General features: G+C 44.1%; 1 protein-coding gene across 1 annotated transcript; it reads left to right on the forward strand.

Moving 5' to 3' along the window:
- Positions 1–1,461: 1,461 nt before the first annotated feature.
- On the forward strand, positions 1,462–9,627 carry DDX47 (DEAD-box helicase 47). Its single transcript, XM_068668965.1, has 12 exons — positions 1,462–1,621; positions 2,149–2,242; positions 3,521–3,709; positions 4,249–4,320; positions 4,837–4,955; positions 5,449–5,520; positions 5,651–5,767; positions 6,009–6,155; positions 6,473–6,610; positions 7,997–8,067; positions 8,578–8,707; positions 8,798–9,627. The coding sequence occupies exons 1-12, from the start codon at positions 1,505–1,507 to the stop codon at positions 8,918–8,920; spliced, it is 1,389 nt and encodes a 462-aa protein (XP_068525066.1). The 5' UTR covers positions 1,462–1,504; the 3' UTR covers positions 8,921–9,627.
- Positions 9,628–23,743: the final 14,116 nt, after the last annotated feature.

Here is a 23,743-nt window from a genome sequence, read left to right on the forward strand (position 1 = left end):
TTCCATCACATCCCTGACTCCATTTCCCAAGGTGTCACAGTGACCCTTACAGGGGTTCATGTCTACGTACTGTCCAGGCCTACACTTCAGATACAGCAAGCTTATAGCTCAAACCCTTATAATTTTTCGTTAACATATTTTCATAGCTAGCATCTACATCAGGTGCTGTGGTATTATTTTTTTTTAAATAATTGCTCCTGATCACAGTGGGATGCAGCAGTTTAATTTCCACTGCTGCACAATGAATTGTTTCAGGTTTCCTCTCCTTTCCCTGTCATGCAGAGAGTTTGTTCGGATTTCCTCTCACTTTCCTCATTGTTCTGGGAGCAGAGGAAATGGCACACTTGGAATCAAGTGACAGATGCTCAGGTACGTCAGCTTTTCCACTATGAGCACACCCAGACAGGCTTCCCAAGTGGCAAGAGATGGAGGTCTGCTCAGAAACGCAGTTATGAGTTCTGTTTTGCAGTCAGCTCTGCTGTCCTTTTCAGGCCCAAGCCCTTTGATATTGTAGCATCATTCTTCCTTAAAGTAAAGGATATTCACCTCGCTGCAAGAGTGCCCTGCTGCAGTCGGTGTTGGGACTGCAGATCAGAGGGCACACCCAGACGAGATGGAAGGGGGGGAGCTTAGGAACAACTGCCATGACATGGAATTTTTGCACTGCTTTCCCCCGAAGGGCACCACATCCTCCGCCATTTTCACCTGTCCCTGTGCACCTGCAGGCTGCCTGCCTGGGTGGTGACAGTGCCTCGAAAGAGAGCTGGGGGAGTGTTTGAATCACAGAGTCATTAAGGTTGGAAGAGATCTTCAAGACCATCTGGTCCAACCATCCCCCCCCCACCAATGTCACCCACTAAACCATGTCCCTAAGCACCAGGCCCAACCTTTCCTTGAACACCCCCAGGAACAGTGACGCTACCGCCTTCCTGGGCAACCCGTTCCAGTGCCTGACTTCTCTTTCTGCAAAGAAATGTCTCTTCATTTCCAACCTGACTGTCCCCTGGCACAACTCGAGGCTGTTCCCTCTTGCCCTGCCATGAGTTTTCTTCCATTCCCAACGCCCATTCTCTCATTTTGTGCTCTGTCGCTACAGTTCGGCGTGTTTTGTTGCGTTTCAGGCACTTTGGTAACTACCATGCATAGGAAAACAAGGGAGAACAATGACAGTTTTTGCCGTTTGTGGTTTCTTTCCCCCACACTGGTACTCCAACATGAAGCTCTGAGTATGTTAAATTGTTCCCTGCATGCATGCACTTCGGGGGCTGGCTGGCTCATTTGCCTGCTTCCTCTACAGCCGCAGGATTCAGGAGCCGGGACGCCCTGCACACCACACACACGGTGCCCAAGCACCACGAGAGCCGACCCACAGCCCTGCGGCCCCGCGGGTTGCCCCGTCCCGTCCCATCCTGTCCCGTCCCGCACTACAAGTCCCACAGCCGCCCCGGGGCACACTACAGCTCCCAGCGTGCTGCGAGCCGCGCTACGAGGGGGACGGCACAAAATGGCGGCGGGAGCGGCGCCGGGGCGCCCGGCCGAGCAGGAGGCGGCGGTGGAGGCACCGGTGGAGGAGGACGAGGAGGAGGTGGCGGCAGCGGCAGCGCAGAGCTTCAAGGAGCTGGTGAGGGGCGGCCGGAGCCGCTGCCGCTCCCTGCCCCAACCCGAGGGCCCGGGGGGAGCTGTTGGTGCTGGGGGAGGACACGTGCGTGGCGCTGCCCTGCCTGGCCCTGCCCGCTGTGGGGCTGTTGCTGCCCCGGGTGCTGCCTCCCGGCCGCTTGCCCCTATTCCAGTTGCAGCAACTTGCCTCGGAGTTTTCCTTTTTTCTGTCCTAATGCTATTTGCTCGCGGAGGAAGGAAGGCAGCTGTCTGTGTGGGGAAAGTTGCTTGTGTAAACCAGGGGGGGAATGAGAAGTCGCTTGCTGATGGCAGTCACTTCCAATGGGTTTGGAAAGATCTAGGATGGGCCTGGTGGAAGTGAGCATCTCTGTGAGCAAAGCGTGCTTACATGTAGGTGATTTGAGGGCTTGATGGGATTTGGCTGTGTTAGAAACAAGCGTGGTCCTGTTGCAGTATGTATGTAAGCCAGTGACTTAATTTAGAGCTGCCTGATGATATTTGTCTCCATTTCTTCTTATCACTAATATTCAGGGAGTGACAGATGTCCTGTGTGAAGCTTGTGACCAGTTAGGATGGAAGGTACCAACAAAGATTCAAGTTGAGGCTATTCCTGTGGCTCTCCAAGGTGAGTAGCGTGCTCCTCTGATCCCAGGTATGGGTATGGATGCCTCAGGAGCTCTGAGGGACTTAACTTTGCTGAGTATTGACAGGGCTGAAAGCATCCTCATTTCATCATGGAAGATTTCTGTATAAAAGGAATTTCAGCGTTCATTCTTATGTCCTTTCCTGATGGAGCTTGAAATGTTAATTTCCGCTGTGACACTACCTGCAATTTCAGACTTTCAGATTAATGTGCGGGTTCTTATGTGTTTTCTACTGTTGGATAGTTATGGCACTCCATCTTAAATATAATTGTTTTCAGTTATTTGAGCTGCTAGTCATCTTTGCCCATGGTCTTTCTGAAGTACTCAGGGATATGCTGGATGCTTCTTGATAGACGTAGGACTGTTCATCTTCTGTTAGAGATCTACAATTTGTGTTTGAAATTGGAGATACCTTGACTGATTACATAGCTTGTGTAATCTGCTTTGTTGTGAGCAGACAATTCCTTGAAATTAGAGTTCTGAAATAAGAAATAATGAAGCCACTATGACTTTCTATAATCATACTGGACTGCTGGAAAATACATTATTAAATTCAGCAAATATTTTTACCTCTGGAATATTTCAAATGAAAAAATAATCCATCATGAATTCACAGCGACAGTTTAATGTAGTGATGCTGGTTTAAAAAGTGGAAATAAACTTAGTGTCTGGTCTGTCCTGGCACTTAACTGTTGTCATGCTCTTTTAATCCATATATAATATTTTCTTCAAAAACAAAAGTAAAATTGTATTCCTGGGTTTTGTGTTTAAGGCCTGTTGGCAGCATGTTCTCAGCTGTTGGGATTTAGGAAGTTAGAATGGATCCTGCTGATGAATTCTACTCTGCTGCCTATGTGGTGTTTTTTTTTGTGTGTGTGTACGTAGAGGACTTGCTGTTTTAATCCTTGCTGGATGCAGGCAGGTTTAGATTACTGTTTTAATCTATGGAACCAAATACATTGCGGTTTGTGAAACGTATGAAAACTTGTATACTGTCAGAAATCTATTTGAAGAACGAAAGGAATCAGGACTGTAATTATTGCTATAGTACATATGAAATTAAACTCTTAAAATTCTGTAGACATGTTCTGAAGTTCTTTCTTTTCCTTCACCCTTTGTGTATTTTTTTTTTTTGAGGAGCTATTGCAGAGGCTGTTCTTTTTGTACTTAGTGAATTCTTGTACTTTTTGCACAGTTCCTTGAAGTCCTCTTTAGTATAGAATTGTAACAGTTCTTGCTCTTCTTCCTCTTACTTGTAGGCAGAGATATAATTGGACTGGCAGAAACTGGCTCTGGTAAAACAGGAGCTTTTGCTTTACCAATTCTTCAAGCACTGCTGGAGGCACCTCAGCGGTTATTTGCTCTTGTCCTCACACCAACAAGGGAGCTGGCCTTCCAAATCTCAGAGCAGTTTGAAGCTCTCGGATCTTCCATTGGTGTCCACAGTGGTAAGTAGCCTTACCTGGAAGACAGACATATCAGTTGTGGGAAAGAAACTGTACTTGTGACAGTGTGATCTTCCCTTATGGAACACTCTGCAGCTCTTATGCGTTTTATGTCCAAACCATTAGAAATGGAAGTAGGAGAGGATATTCCCAATAATAAGTTTGTGTTGAGTTAAATTGCATAGAGATCTGCTCTGTAGCATTTTGTAATTTAATCTTCCCTTCTAACTGTGTTATTTTTTGGTTTGGGATATTTTTAGAATTCCAAGACTCTACATCTGAGTTAGGCTGCAAGGAATAGATTCTGTCTGTAGCTCTTGAACTGTGAAAAAATGTTTGAGGCTGGTAAGGGCTTCAGTGTATAGCTTAAGAGGCCTGGGAAGGTCAGGTGTGTGGAAATACAGTGAATTCTCACAAAGGAACAAACTTTCAATTGGTCTAGTGCTGTTGTGGGTGGCAAGGAGTGGGAGGAAACGCATAAAGGTTCGAGGGGTTGGCTGTTGCTAAATTGAACGATTGACACTATTCTGTTTGTCCTGCAGCGGTTATTGTGGGTGGAATTGACACGATGTCTCAATCTCTGGCTTTAGCCAAGAAGCCGCATATTATAATTGGTAAGTCAATGTGCAGGAGGTACGGGGTATGAATATGATCAAATTGCAGTCATCCAAAGAAAGAGTGACACAAGCTTTTATGTGTTTGAAGAAGTGAAAGTACATCCTTCATTTGTTTTAATCCTGAGATCTGAGTTCTAGCTTGTTGATGTTTTTAGAGAAGGCATCAGTAACCTTGCTGCTATGAGCTCATTCCAAAGCATTCCTGCTAGATTGCCTTTGCCTTGGCTTTTCATTCTTCTGAGGTATTCAAAACCCTGATCTCATTCTTCTCAGTATATCTCATATGCAATCAGTTTTGTTTTGCTTTTTGAGGGGATGGATGCTCTTCAGAGAATCTGACTCCATTAGTCTTACTTCAAATCACTTCAAGGATAACCTCTGAAAGAGTGCTTCCCACAAAGCAATCTGGTTTCTCTTCAGTGAAGAATTCAATTTCTGTAACAGATGACATACCTCTTTGGATCTTTTCCTTTGCTTTCATTCTTAACTTGCTCTCTCTGATTCTCTTGGTAGCAACCCCTGGCCGTCTAGTTGATCACCTGGAGAACACAAAGGGTTTCAACTTACGAGCTCTGAAATTCTTAGTGATGGATGAAGCTGACCGGATCCTCAACATGGATTTTGAGACAGAGGTAGGAACGTGCTAAAGGAAGATTTTTTGGAACACCACAGGGGCATCCCTTTAAATTGCTTCATGCAGTCATGTGAATGTTTCAGCAAGTAGTTCTGTAGAAGTTAATAGCAAATTGTTGTGAAGATCTGATAATTGCATGGAAGCCTGTGGTGAGAGCTGAATTTTGCAGGAGAGTTCTGCAGACTACTAGGGGGCATTTTGTCTATGAACTCTACTGATTTCTCTGGAATGCCTGACATGTTATACAGTAACGCATGGGACAACCACATACACCTTCCTGCAGGAGTATTGCTTGCTATTTGCACTGCTGTTTGACTTCTAGAGTGCACACTGCATGACTATCAACAAAGTATCAGCCCAAAACTTCCCATGAGAAGATGGGAAGTTGCATGCGGGGCAGAACTCCTCACTTGGATAACAGTTATATTTGGAGGGGGGTTATATCTTGATTGCTGTTCTGTACAGCATTTCTTTCTTTTCTCTTTCTACAGGTAGATAAGATACTGAAAGTGATTCCTCGAGACAGGAAGACATTCTTGTTTTCTGCCACTATGACCAAGCAGGTGAGAGCAGAGTACTCTGCTTTAATTATCCTTCCATCAGGCTACACTTTTGCCTCGGCTGCCTGATACACGTCCAGGTTTCTGACAAAGTCTCTGTCCACATGGTATTAACTTACTTTGATCTTTCAAGGTTCAAAAACTCCAGCGTGCTGCTCTGAAGAATCCTGTTAAATGTGCTGTTTCTTCCAAATATCAGACAGTTGAGAAACTACAGCAGTACTACATTTTCATCCCATCCAAATTCAAGGTAATATCCCTGGATACAGAATAAAGAATATATTTTATATAGAATATATTACAGAATATAGAATATATAGATTATAGAATATATTACAGAATAAAGAATATATTCTTTATTCTGTATCTTATCTTGTTGTTCCTACATCTGCAAAATATCTTGTCATTTTCTCTGGCTTGTACTGAACTTGTTCTTTAATGCAGCATATGTGATTATCCTTTTTTTTTCCCCTCCCTGTTTTTCTTTACAGGACAGCTACTTGGTTTATATCTTGAATGAACTAGCTGGAAATTCTTTCATGGTATTCTGTAGTACATGTAACAATACTCAGAGGACTGCTCTGCTGCTCCGCAACCTGGGGTTCACTGCCATTCCTCTCCACGGGCAGATGAGTCAGGTATGGGCATATCCCACAGAACAGAATAGACAGGAGTCATGTCTCTTGGGAAATGGGCTGTACCATACTGAGTCACAACTACCTTGCAGAAGGAGTATTTCACAACTAGTGGACTGGATTGATCCCTAGAAGCCAATCTAATGTGAGTGCTTCCACTGATTTCTGTAATAGTTCAAAAAGCAATTAGAGAAGTGAGGGTTTTTTTATTTTTTTGAGTGGTTTCTCCTCCAGTTCTTCTCTAACAGTGTTTCAACAAGAGCATATTAACTGGAGTGAACGTTATTTTCTCATTCTCTTTTTGTTGTCCTTTCTTCCAGAACAAACGCTTGGGATCTCTAAACAAGTTCAAGGCAAAGGCACGTTCTATTCTGCTGGCTACTGACGTTGCAAGCAGAGGTCTGGATATCCCACATGTAGATGTGGTGATAAACTTTGATATTCCTACGCACTCTAAGGTAAGTTAGTGTGTGTGCTAACTGAGGGTTTCCTGTCACTGTGAGGCGTAATATTGAGTGTTGAAGCTAGACAAAGAGACAACCTGTGTTCTGCTGACTGGATGTGTAGTTCACAATTGTGTTAACGAAAAGAAGTTGTTCAGCCTCTGCGATTGAGTTGATACCTATTATTTGGTAGGGTGTTCTGATCTGGATTATAGAACTGATCCTCTAAGTTGAGAAAAGTGAGGGATGTTCTCTGTCTTTGTATTTCTGCTTAGAGTATGTGTTTTGTCGTGCTGCATCAAGCAGATTACAGACTTTGGAAATAGTTTTACCATATTACAAGTTTCAGGAAGTCATCTCTGTACCTGTGATACGGGTGTTGCCTTTGCATTTTAAACTGTTGAAAAGGGCAAAAAAATAAATCGTCCAAGAACATTAGAGTCGGAGATTCTTTTGATCAAGAAAGATGTCTGCATGTTCCACTTTCATATCACAAAATTATAGCAAACTGAAAAAAAAGGCGAGTTACTAAGTTTCTTCCTTACAGAAGGCATAATATTATCTTAGGGACGTGAATGTTCACCAGCCTAGTTTCAGAAAGCACACTACTAACATGCAGTTACGGATTTGCTGTTGTTCCCTGTAATGCTCAAAGGTACTATACGCTGCAAACAGAAGAAAGTATAGTTCATCTTTGAAGACATTGCTTTTGCGATTGTAAAAGGACAAAAGTTAAAGCTGGGGGACCAGGCACGTGAACGACATCATTAATTTTGTGCACCTCCTTCTCAGCTCACCATGTCACAGAACACATCCTTTGATTTCTCATGTTATAGCAAAGTCCACAGACACTGCTTGGAGGATAGAGTGTTTTAACTTCTGTAATGCAGTATAAAACCTGGAAAACGGCCCAGAGCTGTAGGTGCTAGATAGAAACTTCCAAATTGTTCTCATCCATCCTCCCTCTCACTGTGTTTGCCAGTTTTAAATCTACTTGCTAGAGAGTTTGTAGGGAAGACAGATGATGTAGAGCACTAGATCCTGAGAATGAAAATGGAGGCATTGGCTCACTTTTATTTTAAATACTGTCTTTCCAAGGAAGTGATAGTACCAGTAATAGGTCATGTGGCACAACTTCTGTTCTGTAGTCTTGAGTAATCAGAAGTGATCTTTTCTTTTAAAAAGAAAAGATAAACGTTTAAGATGCTTCTACAAGCCACATCATATCAAACCTTAATGCTGCACCAGTTTAAGTATATAATCCTGGCCCTATTTTCTCCCCATTTTCTTCCTCTGCCCTGAAGAAACAAACGTACAGTCTGATTTTTTCCCCTACTTCTTTTCTGTGCTGGGTGTGTGTATTTTTGGTGTGATATTGCTTATCAAGAAAATTGCTTTCAGGATTACATTCATCGTGTTGGGAGAACAGCTCGAGCTGGGAGGTCTGGAAAATCTATCACCTTTGTCACACAGTAAGTCTTAAATTACAGCAGACTTATTCTTCCTAGTTGTCTTTTAGAGTAGAATACATCTGACCTGATCCTGGTTGAGAAGAAAATACTGTATTTCATTTTGAGGCACCAGTTGGATTTACTTAGCTAAAGGGGAGAGCGTTCAAAGCCCAGGGGAGTGGGGAAGGAGAAATCTGCTTCCAGAATTTATCCTGGATCTATGTAAATATCAGAACTAATTGTTTATAATTTCACTGCGTAATATATGTACATTTTTATAATATATGCAGGTTTAATATTTTTATTTTTTGTTAAGAAATGCTGAAGTATTCCTCTAAACAAAGTGTTTGCCAAATACTTCTGAGGTATATCAGTGAAGGATAGCATCATGTGGATGCATTTAAGAGTTGCTTGTGAGGCCATCAGCACAAGTCAACTGTAGCTATTGGAGGAATTAAGGGACAGTGTCTGTGGGTAGCGACGGCTGAATGAATCCCAGCTGGGCTGATTCAGGGTAATGTCTTTTCTCAGGTATGATGTAGAGCTGTTTCAACGCATTGAACACCTGATTGGCAAGAAGCTGCCAGCATTCCCCATGCAGGAGGAGGAGGTTATGATGCTGACAGAACGTGTGGCTGAGGCCCAGAGATTTGCTCGAATGGTAGGTGGTAACGTTTTGTTGCTGTACTTGTTGTAGCCTAAATTTCCTTGTCTGGCATAACTTCTGATTGATCTTTTGATTGCATTGCAGGAGCTGCGGGAGCAGGGAGAGAAGAAGCGATCTCGGAATGGTGATGATGATGACACAGAAGAAGCTCTTGGTGTCAGGAAAAAGGTGGCAGGTGGGAAAAAGAAGAAACGGAAAGCCTTCTAGCTCAGTGTTTGGACAAGCTTTTACTTCTTTATGGCTACATGAGCTTGGCAAAAATGACCTTCAGCATCCATCTCCAGTGGATTTTTTTTTCTGGACTGCTTAACATTTAATTGGGTAGTCCAGATGGAAAATACTTTCCTCTCTTCTGCTTTGCAAGTTATAGACTGATTGGTCCATTGTGGTACTATGAGGTCAGTCTTCCTTCCAGAGACACCAGACCATCTCCTCGGGGCATGGAAGCAGATGTGGTTTGGCCCCAGAGAAGTCCAGGGTGGTGCAACTTTCCTTTTGCTGCAGCCTATGTCCGTAACCCACACTCACTGAGTACATCTGGAGTCAAATAGGTCTGTCAGAAGAAAGGAGAGATGAAAAAGTTAAAAGAAGTAACTGAGTTTCCACAGCACAGTTGTGTCATGTTTTTGCCTTAGAGAAGGGACGTGTGACATGGACAACTCCAAATATAGATTAATTTTAAAGCTAGCTGTTTTTCCGTGTTTTGTCACTGACCTGTTATGCTTGTTTTGAGTATCAGCTATGCAAGAAGGTTTTCCTCCTAGGTCATTCTTACTAGCGACTCAGATGTGACATAAATACTTTAAATGTGTCAGCTGAAGAGTGGACCAACAGCAATAGAGCCAGTTTTGGCTGGGTTGGGCTGTTTACTGCATGGAATTCAATCCAGAATATGTAAAGATTGGCAAGATCAAGGATTGTTTTGTTTTGTTCTCTGGCTGATTCCTGTAGTACTTACAGACTAACACAAGAGGGTGGTATTTACGTGGAAAAGCACCCAACAAGCTGGATGGTGGAGTTTTTTTGCCCTATTTATTTCTGTGTCAGTTCTCTTTGTCTTGTACGGAGATCAGCATCATATAAATAACCTTGTGAGAATGGAAAAAATATAATTTTCATATGAGACTTTAAGGTTAGTGCTAGTTCCAAATAGCAATAAACATATTTATACTGGCCACTCTGGTGGACAGAGAAGGGTGAGAAGCTCCTTCGTGATCATTCAACACAAAAATGCAGTGTCCAGAACCACCCAAAAACTGGGCATTCTGCTCTATGAAAACCAAAAAAATTCTTCTTTAAGAGGTAAATGAAAAGCAGAAACTACTGCAGTAATTAAAACCAGAAGGATGGTTACTTTCATAGTGTCAACATAAATCTAATATACACATGTATGCTAGTCAGAATGCCCCAAACAGAAGTATAAATGCAACACATTTTACAAAACACGAATGCTAATCAAGCTGTATTTTGTAATACGGGCAATGTGTTTTCTTTAAGTCAACTCTCTTATCTTCATGAGGAACATACTAGTGTTGAGAAAAATGCCCGAGTTCTAACTTTCTCCTTTTTTATAATAGTTTACTCAAATCTTCCACGCATTTGTCTTCAAGTATGATGATTCTAAAGCAGTCTAGGATTAGTGCAGAACTCGGATATGTTGACTGCTGAAAGCATTCCTATAAAGCAGGAAGAGTGTGCATCTTCTGTGGGCTTTGCAGCAGGGAGGCAGGAGTAGAAGCGCAGTAACGATGTTAATTCTGCAGGGTCCTTTGGTAGGCATCCCCTTGGGTAAGAGGAAACAGGCCCAGAATGCACCATAGATAGAGGAATAAAAATGAGTGAGCATATGGGTGGAGATGAAAATGCTTGTTCCCTATGGAGCACGGGAGCTCTTCTGACTGCTCTTCAGGTCTGCTGGGTGCTTGAATTTATGATTCATAAAATGCATGGGATTAGACCTGTTATCAGCAAATTAAGATTATGTGAAGATTGTATTATACTAAATGAAAACTCCCCAAGTTTCTGGGTCTCTTGAATACCCATGAGTGCTCTCTCAGCTATGTAACTTGGGTGGCACACAGAGCCAGTCCTGAACCAATCTCATAAAGTGATGTGGAGGGCAATTTTACTGCCAGAGGAAATGGGGCAGGGTCATTCCTTCCAGAAGCTGCACGGGGCTTTCCTAACAAGTTTTACAGACTCCAGCAATCTCTGTGCTCTTTCTTGTGTGGAAGGCTGTATCAGCGGAGGGGGAGGGGGAATATCTGTCTTGCCCCTAGTAGCAAGAAGAATGCAGGAGAGAAGTAGTATACTCTTTGTAAAAGGGTGCAGATCCTCCGTGAGAGGAGTGACGCCTAGACAGTTGGGCACCTCCCTTTGGTTGGAATGATAAGCTGTAGAAACCATTGGCATTAGAAAAGCAAAGGTCTGCCCACATCCACGTTCTCACTGGTGCCTCACCTGCCACAGGTATGTGCATTCAATTTCAACTAAAAATACTTCAGCCAGTTGGAGTGGCAGGAAATAGATTCTTACTCTGACTGTGCCACGAGGGATAGGTTGGAGGGTGTTTATACAACCCAAGTAGAATAGGGAGTGTCTAAAGATGAATTTGGTCAAAACAATTTACAGCCAGACTAAAGCAAAATCTGTGGCTGATCTAATGAAATGTGAGGGGAAAAGAATGGAGCGAGACCTGTCTCTCTCTGGATAAAAGAAAATACCAGCATTGATACGTGTGTGGCTTTGTGTACTAACTGGTGCGGGCGTGTTTGTTCAGTTAGGAGGACCCTTGAGGGGCAATTCTGAAGCATACTTCTACAGAAGCCTCTCAAGTCCCTGCTCACCAGGGAGCTGAGGTGGAGGATTAACCTTAGTGAAATCAAGCAGGATCAGGCTAGCACAACCTGCCAATTTTTGTAGTTGAAACTCAAATGAAATTTCAACAAAAGCTGTTCTCAAAAGCTGTTTTCTGCACTCCCTGAAGGTGAAATAATGAGAGGATGGTGGTTTATATACTTATAAAGCATGAAAATATTTATTACAATTTTGATTTCTAATGCTGCACAGATGTTTACCTCAAGTGGTAAAGAATGGGAATATAATGTCTTTCATTTTAATATTACAGAGCTAGCAGAGGCAGGACAATCTTTCGGAGGGAAGGAGTAAAACACTGATGTTAGGGTAGAAAGCAGGGTTGTGTTCAGGCCTAGTACTAGGAAACCAAAAATTGGGTTTCTGTTTTATTGTTACGCCACATAAACATTATGAGGATAGCTGCAGAGAGGTAGCATGGTTCCCTGCAGCCCTACCATGATCCAGAGCTGTGTTATCTGACCTGTCTGAAATGGATTTGGTTGTATCAGTTCCGCAGGGCAGTGCCCTCTGCACAGGGGTTGCACGACCAGACATAGGCAAGAAAGCACAGCTGGGAACCAGTGTGGGAAATCCCAGGGATTTATACTCTGTGGTGGCGGCCCAAGTCTGCTTAAAGTAGTCATAGGACTGAAGGTGGATATATCAGCTCAGTTTGAAGGTTGTGTGTGGAACACAGTGTGGTCCGAAGACCAGACAGCCTTCCTTTCAGTCAACCACCAAGACCAGAGGTGACAGTGGTGACATTCTTGTAACACCATTTGTGCTATGAAGAGCCTCAGGTTACGTGGGAACTGAGTAAAAAGTGATTGGGAATCTGGAGCGACTTAGTTATGAAGCAGGTCTGAAATTAGTAAACATTCACAGGTTAGCCAAGCACTGAAGAAGGAAAACATCCAACATACTTAAAAAGTTCTTAGAAGTACTTAAAAAGGAATGGAATTGATTACGTGACCTGTGAAAGACACAGGCATGTACCAAGCATTTTGATCTTATAAATACGAAGTTGTGGTTTGCCTGCGATGGCATGTAAGGACTTTCTGTGAACACTCAAGTGAGCAATTATTTCTAGTAAATGTTGCAGCACAAACAAATGCTGTAAAAATACAGTTTTGGTGCTAGAAGTAGTTGCATAGTCATTCTGAATTCTTACAGGCTCTTGCCTAAGTACTTACCAGTTGATCGGGGGAAAAAAACCTCACTGTGTAAACTCAGAGAATCAGAATATGAGTTTGACATAGAAGCCCAAGCTTTGGGTTAACCCCTGAGTTTTGAGGAGGGGAAAAAAAAAGTTGAAGGAAACTTTCTTAGTCCTTAGAATTTGATTATTTTTTCTTTCTCCTGGTCAAGCTATGAAAGCTCCTTCTGAATAACTATTTGACAGGAAGAGTAGAGGATGTTTTTTCTCTGGCACCTGGGAAATGAGAATAGCCTCGCTGTGTGGCCATGGGATGGATACAGCAATGCCTCCAGAGCTGTACCTCTTCCTGAGAGTCCTCCAGATGTGGAGACACACTAATGACAATAGCACTTTCTGCTCCCAAAGCCCCCTGGGACATGGGTTTGTGCCTTCCTGCCAATGATAGGCAAGTGCACATCATGTTTCATGGGAGGGTGTATGTTGGACCGTGCCAAGGTCATGCCTAGTTGTGCAATAGGGGATGGCAGCACTGTGCAGTTTTCAGCTGTTTACACTGTTGATCCTTGGGGCGGGGTGGGTGCCCTTGGAGCTTGTTCAGTAGTTTTGGCAGAAGTGTTTGTAAACATGAAGCTGTGCTGATTAGAGGCTGATGCAGGATAATTTGATGTGCCCACAAGGAAGAGAGGGCATGACAAAGATTTGATCTTTGCCTTCTCTGCTGGAGGATCATCGTAATTGCAGAGATGTACATACAGCTTCATTGCCTTTCTATAATAAACTCTAGGGGGTAGGACTTCGTCAGAAGTGTCTGCCTTTCATTATGCATTTGGTTTGGTATTTCTGTGAAGGTTCCTGAGGACGGAAGATGCAATGTGGGCTTTCTGTGTGAAAGGGGGGAAATGCTTTGTCTTCCATTCAAATCCTAGCAAAGGCAGAAAAAGTTGACATGCCTCTCACAGAATCTATTTCTTCTGTCCAACACTTCTTCCTTTTTATATATTTTTCTTAAAATATATAAAATACAAACACGTCTCTGTGTAAAGAAAAGCAAATATCAAAAGTTGCTCTGCAAGTCTTCCATGTGAGGTAGAGGGAGGGTTGCATGATAACTTTGAATTGCTTCAGTTATGTTGGCTTTCCAGAAGGAAATTATTCTTGTGTGTTTTCCTTGTTCTTCTGATTCATCCCATGAACCAGGGCTTACGAATGAAATCTGTTGGCTTTAACATAGAAAAAGGTCTTTTGCATAATAAAAGTTGGTGTCATAAAAATAACTTCTGTGGAGTAGCAATGGAAGGCGAGTGCAATACCCATGGAGCAAGCCTTGCAGAGAAAGTGTAGAGAGTTGTTCGGTTTTACTTAATGTAACAAAAAGTAAGGAATGATAAATTTGCTACTAGTGACTGATTTCCTGTTCCTTCTGTTCATGTGCATACATGCAGGTGTGTTAAACCTTTTATCTTGGTGCATGCTAGAGGCTCTATATGGTTGTTAAGGACTAGTCATCCCCAAACACAATCAACAATAGAAAGCAGATACCCTAACAGACCCCTTTGACAGAGCCTAGACAGAATCAGTTTTCTTTTCCTGCAGTTCCAGGTCTCAAAAAGCCTCTTAGAGATTCTGCAGATCTTTGGGCAATTTTCCACTAGATAGACTTGTCATCTATATGTGTCTTTGTCTAAGGCTCTCCACACCCTTTCACGAGGATTACTTTAGTATTGACCAGGAATCTTGGAGTCACTTTTCCAATTTTCAAGAAAAGTTTAGGTGAAAATGCAAGTTTTAAAAAATGCAGAGTATTGGGCTTTAAAGCTTTAAAGCCCCAGAAGGGGTTTTAAACAACCTTTGACAAGCAGAGATCTGAAGCCAACCATGGCTAGGTGACCCTGCCTTGAAGCGATCTGTCTCCCAGGATCTGGACGCTTGTCTCACTGACCTTCACCATGACAGGACAAATGTGTCATCTTCTGCCTGCTTTGCTGAAGCGAGGTAACTGCTCCAGAAGCCATGTTGAGCCTTAAAATTAATCTTGGATTGAAAGAAACATCCTGTGAAATTGTGCACGGCCCCAGGTCCACCTTCACCTTCAGCTTGGAAGTGTTCTCTGTGATTGAGATGGGCAACGGGCTGGGCCCTGAGGTGGAAGACAGGACTGCCCCCTCTGAGCAGGTTATCCTGCCTGCTTGGCACCTCAGCGAAATCTCTGCCCAGACAAGCAGAAATAGGCAAGCTCTGATTTTCTGCATTGTCTGCCGGATTGCATCACTGCTTAGTCCTCTCCCATCATCTGATCAGATAAAGCTGAACCAGGGACTCCACTGACCTTTGGAAGCATTTGGTGACTGCAATGCTGGGGCAGTGCCAGCTGCAGGGGAGCAGAGCTGGGAGACACCTCTGCCAGCGTGGAGGAATCTCTCTGCATGGCCTAGGGTAGGGGAGCCCCTCTGCCCCTGAGTCCCTGGGTGCTGCCTCTCTTCCTGCCTTCAGGCCTCTTTGCATAGACTGATTATTTCTGAAGTGTCAGCCGAGGCCTCCTTTTGTGTAATTAACCAGCACCCAAATTCAGATGGCTCAGGCCTGCTGAACCCTGCTGCTATGCCTCCTGAGCAGGGTTTCCTTGTGCTCAGCATGCCCCAGAACATGGTGCCTTATTAAGCGTCCATTATTCGGTGCATTTTTGGGACCTCTCATCTCCTCCTTACCCATTCTTACATGTCTGACTTCCTGCTTTCACCAAGACAGTCTCACGCATGCATACCCCTTTCTAAAGTAGCTCCTGCACTCTTCCCTGCTCGCCTTGCCCATCTGATCAGCCTGCAAGCAGGTCCCTAAGCTGCCCAAGAGATGGTTCTCTGCTTTGCTGCTCACATCTCACCATGATACGGTCCTGTGGGCTATTCTTCTTGGCAGTGGGCAGGTGCCTGCCTGGCCCTTTTGCCTCCAGCTCTGCCTGCCTTGTGTTTTCCAGGGCAAGGGGAGATGTCAGCTGCCTCAGCAATTCCTGTGTGGCTCTCCCTGTATTGATGGCATTTTAGGAGACATTTGTGCTTTGAAGCCTCTTGCTAGAGGAAACTACTGCAGCCCTGTGCAGGTGGAGGTCCCTCCACTGCACAACTGCAGGACTATCTTATCCAGTCAGGGACAGGCTGGGGTCTGTGTTCATAGGTGCTCGAGAAGATGCAAAGCAATGAGGTAAATTAAACAAGGCGGTGGAGACCCTGCTGGGCCTGCAGGACCAGTCTCTCATTGCTTGATAATATAGGACTGCTTGTTAGGAAGTGGTGGTTAATTTGTATTCAGCAACTTGGATTAGTCTTAAATCTGATTGGTGAGTAAAGAAAATGATGGTTAGATAGAGGGCAAATCTATCAAATTTTTCTGCTGTTGTGGAAGATCAGGATACGTCCTAACCAGTAACACTCAACAGCCCTGTTTCTCTGGTTCACAATAATACATCAGTGGTTAGGAAAACCAGATTTCAATTGGCTGGCAAAGGTTTTAACTATGTGTACATCTAGATTAACCACTTTGGAGATTGGGGATTAACTGTTATGTAACAGCAAACATTTTTTAATTAGAAACAGGATGGCAACAGATGCTGTGTTTGTTAAAGAAGCCAGACTGTCATTTAATAAATCCAGAATGTGTGTTTTGTTTGGCAGGATCACACACAGATTGTCGCTTTCCTTTGCCTTTACCTCTAGTAAAAACACAGTGCTGGTCAGACAGGTGAATCATTATAGGTTGGATTGAGTTCATAGTTGGGGTGTCAGGTAAGAGCTGAAGCTGGTTTAGTGCTGTTTGAGTTCACCACAACTTCAGATTCACTGTGTGAGTTCAGTTCTGGTTCAAGGAAACCTAACTGTAAGCTGGCTGATTGTGTTGAGGCTGGTTCCTTAGAGCTGGAAAAGCTATTTAGGCTATGAAAGCCTAGCATGAGAAGTCATAGGGCTGTTGATGAAGACATCTGTTGACCCAATCCAGAATAACATCCAGACTCTAATCCCATGTAATGTAAAATCTCATGGTAACTTCTTCCCCTACATACATACTGGCTCTGTAACTTGGGGATCAGCAATAATTTTGCTCAGATCCATAGCATAAGTGGAATTCCTTCATTCCATTACAGCATAGACTTTTTTCAGGAATATATCTTAGCTTATCCCACATGCGGTATGATGTGTCATGTGCCAAAGAGAAGGTCAGAGCCAAAATGTGTAGCAATTCCCTTAGCCTTCGAAGAATGTAATCACAAAGGCAATAATTTTTCTGTGTGATTATGTGAACCTCCCTGCAGGTCCCAGAGGTGGGTTATTACTTGCTCCCTAAAATGCGGTGGCACTGTCTGATGCCCAACAGTGGCTAGGTTTTACCCTGGGGTGAGGTCTTACATGTGGCCAGGGATTCCTGGAAAAGCACTTCACAGCCTTTTCAGCAGAGCTGCTCCTACACCAGTCAGGTTTTTTTTTCCATTACTGCAAATATTACTGCAAATAAATGTCTGTTGTAGCAGTTTGTTAATAATGAACAAGGAAGAGATGATCAGCCAATGCAACAACTGTGGAAAAGGAGCAGAACCTGCTATGGGGAGATTGCAGCTTCCATTTGCCATGGGAAAGCATGCACACGCCAAGGGCAGTATCATCTCTCTGATGCATTGCTGGATTGCTGATATCATTAGCTGAAGCTGTGTTTGCATTTTTAAGGAGGTTAATTGGCAACTAAACCTTCATTAAACACTTCCCTGGGGCATGGCTGTTACTGGGACTGTGTGTAACTTTGTTTACCAAGCAAAGCATCCCAGGGCTGCTGGGTCTGGAGAGCCCAGGAGCTCTCCAGGGACAGTTTGTTGGCCCATCCCACCTAGAGGAAGGGTGAGAGTGAGTGAGGGGAGAGGAATGGAGCAGGGCCAAATTTTAGCTTAAAAGGTGCTCCTTAGCTGAGGTTATTGGTCCAATTTGGACCAAAATCCACTGGCACGTGCTCTTTTTCTCTCCGTACCACAAGCCAGAAGCTTTGCAAACCTGACTTCTTCCTGCCAAGTTCTCTCAGTTTGACTACTAAAAATGGCAGCACACTGACATTCTTCCACCTAGCTTAGAGGAGCTCCTGGGCTGTCAAGAAGGTTGGAGGAAACGTAAGTAATGCCAGAAATTTGGCAATCAACTTTGTGTTCTGTCTAGTTCAGACACCCCTTTTCTCTTTTCCTTCGCCTCCACCCAGTCCCGGGCACAGCATCCAGACTGGATGTTCCTGGAAAGCACAAGTTTCTAGTTGATGTTTAACAGCGTAATGCTCTTTCCTAACCCAGCATTGCATGTTATTTCAATCTTCGTACACGCAGTAAGTTTGCAATGTCTTTTGTGACCACCGAGCAAGAGAAGAGGAAGGCACCTGGCTCAAATGTTGGCAGCCCTACAATCTTATCTTAAATGAAAGCCTGGGGTGAATCAGAGAAATCAATCCCAGCAGTAAAAGAGGAGACTTAAAAGTCCTGCCAGCTGTTCTGAATCACCAGTGGAAATTTCCATTTTTGAACTTTCAATGGAAGGATGGTTTTTTGGTTAAAGGAGTGAGAAAGAGTGCGTGTGTTCATTCTCTATGTGTGTGACTCCATGTGTAAGGCTGCATATGCTGAGTTATTTTTCTTTCGCATTTGTTGGAAAGATTAATACAGTAAGAGTGGAAATTTTATATATAGACTGCACTTTCCAGTCAGCTCTCCCCTTGAGATCTCCACTCTCTATTACGATAGAATTAAAGGGAAAATAATGAAATGGATTACATTACGGCCTCAGCTTCAGTTCTCAAGTACTTAATCTCCCTGGCTAGGATTCAAATCTGTGGCCTTTAAGTGCTCCATCTTATAAAGTGCAGACACTGAACCAAATAGCATTTAAAGAGTGTAGATTTTTCATATCCAACTTTGGAAAGCAAGGGAAGAGGTCCTGTCACAATGGAGCATGGGCAGAACAACCTGCAATGAGTTTTTAGGGGAAAATCTTTTCAGTGGTGCTAGTGGCTTGCACTTGTCCTCTCTCTCTTATACTCTCTGGCTCCTGCCTTCACCAACGCACCTTGCAAATCCTACATTTTTGTCTAGTTTTAATACCTATTGCAATAGCAGAGGCAGGGGAGATGCAGGTGGCGTGGGACTGGGTGCGGCCAGGCTGCTACGTGTGCGTGCCTGCGAGCAAGAATGTGTGTTCGTGTGCGGGTAAATGCCCACCCAGATTGGATAGAAACTACAGTGAGAGGCATCATCTTACAGAAGCAAGAGGCTGGGGCCGGAATGCTCTCAGGCAGTTTAGGCACACCCACTTAAATTTCTGCCTTGGTTAAACAGATACAATAGGGCACTGTTTCCTCCTCATTTTCCCTAAGTGCAGCTATTTGAATGTGTATCATTATGTCATAGATTTCAATGCTGTTTAACCACTAGATGCAGCAGGCATGCATGAAATGAGTATTGCTATGGCTCTTAGTGAGCTTAATGTCACTGGTGATACTCGGAGGTTGGAGGTCTCAGGAATGTTTCTTGTGCAAAAACAGCCCTCTGCAGAGCCTCTTATCTGAGCCACAGCTATCAGATGAGATCAGCATCATGCTCCAGGGCAGAAAGTATGTCTTGGAAAATCTATTGCCAACAGCCACCTGTCCAAAGAGATGGTCTGAGCATCTGCCAGTGAGCATCTCAGCCAGCCACCTCAACCCCCAGCAAGGAGTGAAAAAGGAAAACTAGCCAAACTCCAGTGGGCAAGGAATATCAAAGGGAATCCTGTTAGAGGCCAGGCAGGGTACCCAGATGAGAAGGACTGGCACAAGGGAAAGCAAAAGCCAACTTCTTCTGGTGCAGTTGCAGATAGTTTCTTTGCCAGGCTTCACCAGTTAAAGATGCAGCCAGACATCCCCTCCCTCCTAAATCATTTGCCCAGCCTTGGGATCATCCTTTTCTCTCTCCTAGAAATGTAGGTTCTTCTGATTCAAATTTGGCATGTCTTGCTTTCCAGGGGTGTCAGGTCACATCCCCACTGGTTGGTATGTTTTCAGATCCCCTGTTTCCTGAAAGTTGCACGCTTCTTCCCAAGTATGTGTCTACATACATGACTCACCAGTGCAACTTTCTGCTTTAGGGACACACAGCATCAGCACAGAAGTGGATGATGTTAATGCCAAAAAGGACTGGAACCCTATTAGCTCCCCAGGTGGTGGGTACAGGATATCTCCAGAAAACTACATCTGAAGGAATGACTTGGTTGTGATCAGTGAAGCACTTATCAGCATATACTTGGAAGTCCAAAAGGAATTGCTAAATCTATTTTTCATTGAATTTTCTCACAGCCTTCAAGGGCACCAGTCCCGTTTCATGAGAAGGCTCTTCCTAGCCAAAGTGATCCCAGCCACAGATGCTCATAGTTGTTTTCCTCTTCTTTCTTCCTGTTCTTGTTAAGGATTCTGCACTTATGGTGTATGAAAAATAATGTGAGTTGGCCTAGGAGCAAGTCTAAGGCATAAAGTCAGGACAGTTTAGGTGGGTGCTTCAGGAGCCAACCCCTGGGTTTCCAGGTACAAAGGTAGCCGTACCTGGGATTGCATAAGGAAGCAATCTCATTTGCAGCACAACAGAATATTTTGTTCCTGGTGGAGGAGTAGACAGTCTATTTCTATCATATTTCCAGAAGTAAGGTCTTCTCACCAATTAGGGATGTTCTGGCAGATCATTCACAGAATTGAAAGTCTCTGTTTGTAATACATACTCAGTAGCAGTGGTCTGAATATTTTAACAAATCTCCTTGCTCTCCTGTCCAAATCTCCCCCCTCCCAGAAAATGAACCCTCTGTACTAGGAATCTGGGCATTTAGGAGCCAGGAATACAGAGAGGTTGACCAAACCTATTAATTTAATGAAGGAAGTGTCAACCAGCACTTCCTGGCAAAGTAACACACCACTGTTACATACTGGAAATGTTTATTTTGTTAGTGAAACTGAAAATGGTAAGCAGGACACATGCAGTTTGGAAGAGCTGATGGCTGCAGAGACAAGCAACAGCTCTGAAGCACACTGCTATGAGGGTTTTTTTTTTTTTTTTTTTAGAAAACATTCACTTCTTGGCGTCATGTATTTCATTTCCAAACGAAAAGCACTTGACTCAGGTAGCGTTTTTGGTAATCCTTGGACACGTGCTTTCTGAGCCAAAGCAGAGGGGCTTCAGGGATGGGACCCCCAACACAAAGTCCAGTGTTACAGGGTGGTGGCACCCAGAAATGATAGCCCCTGCCCTCGTCTTCACCCCTGACTATGGCAGAGTGCTCCAAGCTGGCTGCCTGTGCTGGAGGTCTGTCACCTCTGGGCTAGTCCCCTGCCCCATGACTATTTCCAAGGGTGTTGTAATGTTTGTATCTGATCTGATTCAAGACCGCAGGAAATGAAAGGGGCAGGACAGGGTGGAGGCTGCTGCAATGTTAGCTCAGTATGAAGGAGATAAGTGCTGGCAGGGGGAGTTTTCAAGGAGAAAGTCTGCTCTTGTGTTGTCAACATACTGCACAGGTAACTAAGAGAAGGAATGACACAAACATATTCACAATTCAGCGAATATCATTGACCAAAAATACACATTGTTTAGACATTCATTACAGGGCACTAAGCACTGTCTCTCCCCATGGGTCTAATTGCTTTATTACCTCTTTTTATAGAAGTTACGAACTCACTCCCTGAACGTCCTTGGCACACTCTCTCCTCCAGACCTATCTGTGATGAGACGGGCTGCAGTGCTTCACCCTTGATAGATGGCTCCATGCTGAAGCTGGTGGAGCAGGGTTGGCCCTGGACTCCAGGGCACTGTGGGCAGCACCAAGCATTGGCACCTCAGGACCAGAGAAGGGGAAAAGAGTAGAGCCAACACAGAGGGATAACCCAGCTGCCGCTCCCTCCCATTCACCAGCAGCCAGTTTAGCTTTCCAGGGCCATGCTATGGCCAAAGCAAGCTAGTTTGCTACCAACAGCCTCCCAATCCAAGGGACCTGCCAACATCACCAGTTTTTTGCTACTGTCTTGTGTTGCAATGATTTTGGAGGCTTGGTATGCAACTCAGCTGGCAAGTATAAAGATGTGTATCTGAATTAATTGCCTTACATCTTATCTCACTTTCTCTCTTATGAAGGGAAAAGAGTACATCTTAGGTGTGATTTGGTTCATCCAGAGCAGATCAACTGAAGCTCCACTGGAGATGTTTCTTTTTCTTCACCAGCTGCAGTGGCAATCTGGACAACTGGCTGACATGAAGATGTCTACTCTGTAGACACCCAGGACTCAATTCAGTTGACTACACACTATTGCCATCTGAGATCCCCTGGGTTATCCAGTGTCAGCAGCTGCTCCAGAAGTGTAGCTTCCTACAGCTCTTGTGTCCCATATGCCAGCCCCATGCTGGTGACTCAGTTACTCTACAGTACTTTGACATACATGTATTTGGTGTTGATGCACCAGAATGAAGCCCATATGGTGAACACCCAGCTGCCTTCCTATAAGCCAGACATCTCAGCCCTGAAATAGTTGGTGGAATGTCGGTACTCAGTGGAAAAATTTGCTCTTACGAAGGTGATTTGAGATGCCTTAGGATATCTAAAACATCTGCACAGAGCTGCCAGATCTGATACAGGAGGTATGGGAAACACATGTGCTCCTGGAGCAGCCACTGGATATATATACCCTGTGGCATCTCAAATGAGTTCTGAGACACCCAGCTCACAATTAGGTAATAACCCATAAACATCTAAATTTAAGTGCCTCTATCTGCAAGTTGCATCCCATCCCTAAAGTGAGGTGACAGTCACCTCACCTTTCCAGTGTGAGCATCATGCCATTTACAAGCTCTCATATAGACCGGTGACACTTCTCCACCCTCCTCAGCACAGCATGAGGGCCGTGGGCCACCACTTCTCACTCTACCACAGTTCAGCAGCCCTTGAACTCCTTGGTCACTTGGGATATTTTATAAAAATCCAGCTCTATGTATTAGTTAGTATCTTGAAAGTACAGAGTGTGTTTGATGACTGACTCACAAGGATTTCTCAGGCATTCTGGAAAATGTCAGTGTTAATCTTCTTATCTTTTCTTCATTTTTTCCCCACAAACCTGATATAATTTGACGTGCTGACTTCCATGGGGTTTTGTGTGTCTGTGTAAACGTAGCAAAGTAGCTGACAATCCATAATATGCTCTGACAAGATGCAAATGGGCTGGCAAGTGACCGGTGACCTTTGAAAGCTTCTAGGGATTTCTTCCTAGACCAGCTGGGTCCCACTGAGCCAGAGCTAAACCCTTTTCCATCACCCTCTTCTTTCTTCCTCTCATTTTTCACAACTGCCTCCTTCTTGGCTGGCCCACTGAGCCTGGGAGCTACTTTCAAGTTAAGATTAATTTTATATAAAGAAACCTGCTATGCTCTTTCCTGAGAAGCCTCAGCTTTTTCCAGTGAAATGAGAGCAGGAAGGCCACGAGGAGCAGCCCACCCCACAGCAGCTGCTCCGAGAGTTGCCCTTCACTCTAGGAGCCAGGTGTCCTTGTAGTCCCCCATCTACTTCTAGAGAGCATGCAAAAAGAAGACTCAGAAAAACACATTTGTACATGTTTTGTGACTATCTCTATGTGCAATATCCAAATTAAATAAACCAGGGGCTCCAGAATAAGAGGTGAGGTAGCCACTGGTAGCCAGACCTCAGCACAGGCATTTGCAGCCACTCCTACAGTGCTGGGAAGGATCACGTCCTTCATGGGGTGGGAGGGATTTCCAGACTTAGGGGCTTGGTGTGGATGGGCCCAAATGTCATTTCTTTAATCATAATAATAAAATACTCCCAGTGAGTAACTTTTGAAGCAATAGATGAAGTCACGAACCCATTGAAGATACCCCCCCCCCCCGGCTTTGAATGGATTTGTGCTGATAGGCGTGTCAGGCCAGAGGCACAATGTGGGGCAAGGGGGAATTCGTCATTGCCTTCACCATTTGGGCC

This window comes from Anas acuta, chromosome 1 (assembly GCF_963932015.1).
Source record: "Anas acuta chromosome 1, bAnaAcu1.1, whole genome shotgun sequence".
Taxonomy (NCBI): Eukaryota; Metazoa; Chordata; class Aves; order Anseriformes; family Anatidae; genus Anas; species Anas acuta.

What these genes read in the sequence shown, in the direction of transcription:
- DDX47 (XM_068668965.1), top strand. Translation starts at nt 1,505, where the DNA reads ATGGCGGCGGGAGCGGCGCCGGGGCGCCCGGCCGAGCAGGAGGCGGCG. An exon ending in TATTCCTGTGGCTCTCCAAG is followed by an intron (nt 2,243 to 3,520) that starts GTGAGTAGCGTG and finishes TCTTACTTGTAG; the next exon opens with GCAGAGATATAATTGGACTG. An exon ending in CTGCCACTATGACCAAGCAG is followed by an intron (nt 5,521 to 5,650) that starts GTGAGAGCAGAG and finishes TGATCTTTCAAG; the next exon opens with GTTCAAAAACTCCAGCGTGC.